Here is a 6537-nt window from a genome sequence, read left to right on the forward strand (position 1 = left end):
ACAGCTTGGCAGTAATATTGGTAAATACGCTATCTTTGCTTGTGACGAACTGTGTGATGTTTTAGGAAGGGTGTCCTCATCGAGAGTTTATGTGAGGAAATTTGAAGAGCATATCTTCCAGAAAATTTACTCTACCACCAGTTTTGAGCTTTCTATTGGCCAAGATTGATGATTTTAATGAGTTTGAAAACGAATTCATTAATATTTCTGTGACACCCTGCATGTTCAGTTACTTCCCCCGACCATTAATGGATAGAACCGTCGCCATTGCAACATACATACATACGTACATAGACATATTCAAACATTGTAGGTTTTTTTTATAAATAAAAAAATTTAAATTTAAATTTTATTAAAAAAACAAAAAAAAAGAAAACAAAAGAGAGATTTGACCCAATCATAATTATCGCTCTTATAGACCGGATTTAAACCCAAGTTTTTCATCCAAGATTTAAACCCTGTGGATACATATGCAGAAACAAAATTTCATAATGACAACAACAACATCAAGATATCCATCCAATAATGATATTACAGATTAGTCAATAGGAACATAAATAAAATTTTTATAAGATAACACAAACAAGTAACACAAACTGCTTCTCTCTACATATTAAGTTCATAAACCTTATTCAAAATTGCTAGCAAAGATCTCTGGGCATCAATGATGCACACCATCTTGATCAGTAATGTTTTAAGCATCCATGCAGATAATGCATCGGATAGAGTGCCCATCCCGCATGTAGTCAAATGCTTTGTTGATCTCCGAGAAAGGGACCGAGTGAGTAATAAATTTATCCAATTCCAACTCCTGCAAAATCAATTGCAAGTATCATTGACCAAGTAAAACACAGAATGAGGCCTTGCTTGTTATGTAAAAGAAACAATCACATCCTGAAACCACTACCCATAATTATACACAATAGCACTTAATCAAAGTATGTTTATCTCATAATAATCTAAGAAAGTTGCACTCTGCCTACTCCATATAAAAGACATGCATATGAAGTAGAACAATGCAATGGTTCAAGAACAGAAACATAAGCTTACCTTGTTCATGAACTTTTCCACCACAGAAGGAATATCAGTGCGGGGCTTGTAATTGCCAAAAAAGGTACCCTTAAGAGTCCTCTCATTCAAAAAATTCATAGGATGGGTCTTGAATGAATCATCTTTACTTGGTACCCCAACAAGTACTGCAACACCCCAACCCTGAGAAAAAGAAAATTTTAATCTCCAAGGAAACATAATGCAATAATCGGAAGCACTTCTATAATAAGATAACATGAGTATAAATTCATTAAATGATTACATCATGAACACATTCAAATGCTGAGATCATGGCCTGGATACTTCCAGTACATTCAACAGCCCGATCCACTCCTCCATCAGTCATCTCAGCAATCACCTATAATTGAGAGCATAACCTTGATAGTGTGAGAAGTGCAAAAAGTTTGTACACCAAAACAGGTTTTTTGTCTGCTAATTTCAGCAACAAAAAATATGTACAAGATAAGAAAAGAACTTAATTAGGAGAAAAAAACCCAAAATCCACGATTGTCATGTCAACTAATCAATCACAAAATAGCAAGTCATGGCGTCCAATCTAACCTCTTGAATAGGCTTGTCATGATCTTTTGGGTTCACACACTCAGTAACACCAAACTTTTTGGCTGCCAAAGAGATTAAGAATCAAAACCATCAGCCACATGTAAATATGAACATGATAAGATTAGGAACATACATGCATATATACAAATGATTCACCTTCTTCGAAACGACCAGAGTGCAGATCAATACCAATGATTCTTGAAGCCCCAGCCATCCTTGCGCCTTCACAAGCCTAAATATCCACACAGGATTGGAGATACAGAACATCATTCTAACCATTTTGCAGTTGCCAAAAACTATAGAACATAGCAACAAAGAAAACTCACAGCAAGGCCAACAGCACCCAATCCAAATACAGCTACAGATTGACCCTTTTTGGGTTTTGCAACATTCAAAGTGGCACCCATACCTTCAAGCATATAAATAAATAGATCAATGGAAAATAAAAATTATTAAGACTATTATCACTTATATCATTATTGTTCTTCGAATGCAGAACTCCTACCTGTGGATATTCCACAACTAAGTACACAAACTTTGTCAAGTGGAGCTGCAGGGTTGATCTTGGCAACGCAGCCAATGTGAACAACAGTGTATTCGCTAAATGTGGAGGTGCCAACAAAGTGGTAAATGGGCTGTCCATTTTTGGAGAATCTTGTCTTTCCATCATTGAGCATAACTCCCCTCTCAGTATTGATCCGAAGAAGGTCACACATATTGCTCTCCTCTGACTTACAGTGGTGGCAATCCCCGCATTCTCCAGTGAAGCACGGGAGAACATGGTCTCCAGGTTTGAGCTCAGTCACACCCTCACCTACACTCTCCACAATTCTGAGCAACACGAACAGAATCAATTAGTACTTGTTCATGCAACCAAAAATCTATTTGCTAAAATCATTAGGATTTTACAGTTGTAGTCTGCAGAGAGAGCATTTAGAAACTAATTCAGTTAAATATTGGAAATAAACTTGACTAAGAAAGCACCATACATACCCCCCAGCTTCATGACCAAATATGCGAGGAAAAAGCGGTGTCTGCCCCTGCAATAGAAAGGAACATTTCAGTTTCAACTACAAAATGAATACAACACCTCAAGTCCTCAACTACACCCAGTCCAATTCGAGCACGTCGAAAGTTTCCTAATCCATTTGTAAATAGATTCATCAAATCCAATTTATAAATTAAGTGGAAACAGTACGGCTAACTTCAAGCGTTATTTTCCCACTTTATTAAACCAAATTAAATTTCAGATTTAAAGGAGCCAAAAAACCAACAAATTAATGAATAAAGAATTACAAATGATCATTTATTTAATGTATTTCCATTAATATTACCTTGGAATTTGACATTTGATGTTTATGGTAGTTAATAGACAATTATAAGAATAATGCTAGAGATACAAACTATTTTACTAAAAAATTTACATCTATAATGTAGTAAATGATTATTGGTAAATAAAAAAGTAATATTAAATGGGTCTAAATGAAAACCAATAAGGGTGAGTCATATTAACATTTTGTAATATTACTTAGTATTACTCCAATTATAATGAATGTACCTACTATCCTATTTAAGAAATATCTGATGCAGCAACATGGGTTAATTTATCTAATGTATTGCCATTAATATCAACTTGGTAAATACTCATTTTATAGGCATTTATAATGAATGTTACCTACTATCCTTTTTAAGAAGAATATGATGTGGCAACATGGGGTTTTATAGGGAATTGTTATAGAATTAATCTCAAAAAAAAAAAAAAAAAAAAAAAGGTATCATCAGAAATCCATTACCTTGGCTTCCCAGAAGTAAACATCAGTGTGGCAAAGAGAGGTAAATAGAATCTTTATGCGGACTTCATTTGCCTGAGGTGGTGCTACCTCCACTTCTTCAATCACTAATGGCTTTCCAGCCTCCCATGCCACCGCGGCTTACATTTAAAATACATACCCAATTTATAAATGTGAGAGTCAGGAGCAGCAAATCAGCGTATTCCAATAATAACTAAGAATTACACGTTAGATGATACAATTTCACGTTAGAAAAACCCAATAATAAATGCGTGCTACCTCGTTATATGATACAATTTCACGTGAATCTCACTAATTAAATTAATTAAATTCATGATAAAATCTATTTGAGAGGAGTGAGTACGGTTCCTAAGAATTGTCCGCAAGAGTCACCAACCTATGATTTTTAAAGATAAGGGATATCCTGAGATATTATTTTTGTCCTCCGTTGACCAATAAAGAGCACTAGTAATAACTAGAGTTCTTAAAAATAAGGAGCACTAATAAAGTAATAATAACTATGAAAGATATTATTTTTGTCCTCCGTTGAGCAATACAAGCTGATCATAATATCTTTCATTATAATATTAACTTAATCACGGATGGTGAAAAAAAAAATTAAAAATATATATTCTTTTATTATAATATCTTTCAAAAATATAAAAAAACTGATAACAACCAAGAGATTTATTTATATTATAAAATTTTTTTAAAAAAATCAAAATTTCAAGAATGATGCAAGAGGCATCAACCTATGGCAGTTGACTATTTCTAAAAGTTTAGTAAAGTTTTAATCAGAGTTAAAAATGAAAATAAATAATAAATAAATTCCTTTCATAATAATATATCTTTCAACAATAAAAAATAAATAAAAAAAGCTGATCACGGCCCATGATTCAACAGAAAAAAAAATGATCAATTTATACATATATTCCCACGAAAACAACTACATCATATCAATTAAAACGAAAAAAACACAATAGAAAGAAACCCAATTAGCCAACAAACAGAAGATGTGAAAGATAGTGAGTGAGTACTGATCACTGAACTGAAACCATCAAACTGAAGTACATATAAAAAGGCAACCCCACATCAGAAACAGAGGAGAACCCAAAAACAGAAACAAAAACAAAAAAAGACATGGCCATATTGAGAAAGGGTGGAAGAGTGAGGTGGCTGGCTCACCTTTGCACTTAATGACCTGACCAGTTGTGCTTGACATAGCTTAAACTTGGATGATTCTTCTGAGTGAAATAAAATTAGATCACTTTTGTTTTGATTGTGAGTGCTGTGTCAGTGGTGGCACTATATATATACACTGTTGGTGTAGGAGAATAAATGGACGGAAGTACAAATATACCCATTCTTGTTATGTGATAATGTCAAAAAATTCCTGGTTGGAGATCACTCCAAACAGGTGGCAAATACGCAATACCATTAATGGTTTTCAACGGCGCCCTCGGGTTCTCCCCAATACTCATTAGTCATTAGACGTCATAGCACAGTTTTGAAATGTATCCGTTTACTGTGGCCAGCAGTAAACCTGTTTGTTAGATAAACGGTTGACATTCACCCACGTAATGGATTTCTAATTTGTATCTAGAAATTAAGGAAAGTCCTAGCTATGGAAAATCTTTTCGATTTTCATAAAAAAATTTCCTAACAAATCTAATTTATTTTAAAATGAGATTTGTAAGTTGTTAATATTTTTATTATATTTTGACAATAAATTATATGTGATTAGTTGTTATTAATTTTAATTTGAACTTACTATTATTAAAATTACTTTTTTTATCTTATCAATAACAACCAATAACAAACTTACCGCTTAAAATTTATTATAAAAATATTATATAAATATTAGCTGTTTTTATTATGTTCTTTTTTTTAGATAGTAAAGTACATAGATTAAAAACTCTAGACTTCATCTTTTAACTCAATAAATTTCTTTAAAAAAAAACTTTTAACTCAATAAAATTGAAAGTCATATGAATTTATTTAAATTGAAAATTGTACTAAAAAATTATGGGTAAATTTTAATTTTGTCACTTTTATGTTTAAAATTTTAGATTTTAGTTCATGATATATATATATATATATAACATTTTAATTCAAACCATTTTGTCATACCCATTGTTGAGTTGGTCATCAAATGGCACTGAAACTTTTCACATGTATTAATTGGTCCAATCAAATCATGCTCAAGCTTTATTTTTATTTTTTTTTTGAGAAACTTTCTGATCATGTCAATTAAATACCCTATTTTAAAACCATTAAAATAATTTCCTAAAAACTAATATTACCTATCTAAAATACTCTCTCCTTCTCACTTTGTTTATCCAGTTTGAAAAATCAAACTTTTTAAGGGAACATCATTTATTATCTTGTCTACCTTATAAAAATGTATAAATTTACAAAACTGCACTTAAATAAATTTATCAGCTTTTTTTTAAAAGAGTAATTCTTAATGAGACAACTAAAAAGGTACCCTAATTAGATTGATTTTTTAAATAGTTGTTAGTTTTCTTTTCAAATAGTTTTGAAAATAAAATAGGAATATAATAAGAATATTAGTAAATTTATTTATTTATTTTTAGAAACATGACAATATTTTAAGACATCTCAAAATGAAATAGAGGATAAACAAACTGGGACGGAAGGAGTAGTATATAATATATTTTCCCTCAAAAGCCAAAAACAAAATCTCCACTCACCATTTTCAACCACAAATGCAATCAGGCCGCTACTATTCTTAAACCCTGTGTAAAAAAATCTAGCATAAAGGTATATTTGGATACGGTTTATTTTGCTAAAATTGAAAAATTATTACTGAAAGTATTATACGTAAAGATAAAAATTAGTTAAAATAGTATAATAGAGCCCATAAATAATACCAAAAAATACAATAAATTTCTTAAATAAAAATAAAAATAAATTAAATAATAAAATAATTTTTATTTTTATTCGAAGAAAAGTAAAACCACTCCTGAAAACCTACCGACAATTACGTAAACTATTGCAACTTTTGCTCAACCGCATTCCAAGGGTACAAGTAAGGCCATCATTTCATTTCATGATATTATGGCAAAATCACAGTTTTGACTGTTTTATTTCTAAATTCTTAATTCAAGACAGA

At 31.4% G+C, this 6537-nt stretch overlaps 1 protein-coding gene across 1 annotated transcript; it reads right to left on the reverse strand.

The window, feature by feature from the left end:
- Positions 1-387: 387 nt before the first annotated feature.
- LOC142616162 (alcohol dehydrogenase class-P) lies at positions 388-4785 on the reverse strand. The gene is made up of 10 exons (XM_075789036.1): positions 4587-4785; positions 3405-3541; positions 2605-2651; positions 2117-2442; positions 1938-2020; positions 1768-1843; positions 1612-1673; positions 1313-1408; positions 1051-1212; positions 388-811 (listed from the first exon to the last, which is right to left on the reverse strand). The coding sequence occupies exons 1-10, from the start codon at positions 4621-4623 to the stop codon at positions 695-697; spliced, it is 1143 nt and encodes a 380-aa protein (XP_075645151.1). The 5' UTR covers positions 4624-4785; the 3' UTR covers positions 388-694.
- Between the last annotated feature and the right edge of the window lie 1752 nt (positions 4786-6537).

The sequence above is a fragment of the Castanea sativa genome, chromosome 1 (assembly GCF_040712315.1).
Source record: "Castanea sativa cultivar Marrone di Chiusa Pesio chromosome 1, ASM4071231v1".
Lineage (NCBI taxonomy): Eukaryota > Viridiplantae > Streptophyta > Magnoliopsida > Fagales > Fagaceae > Castanea > Castanea sativa.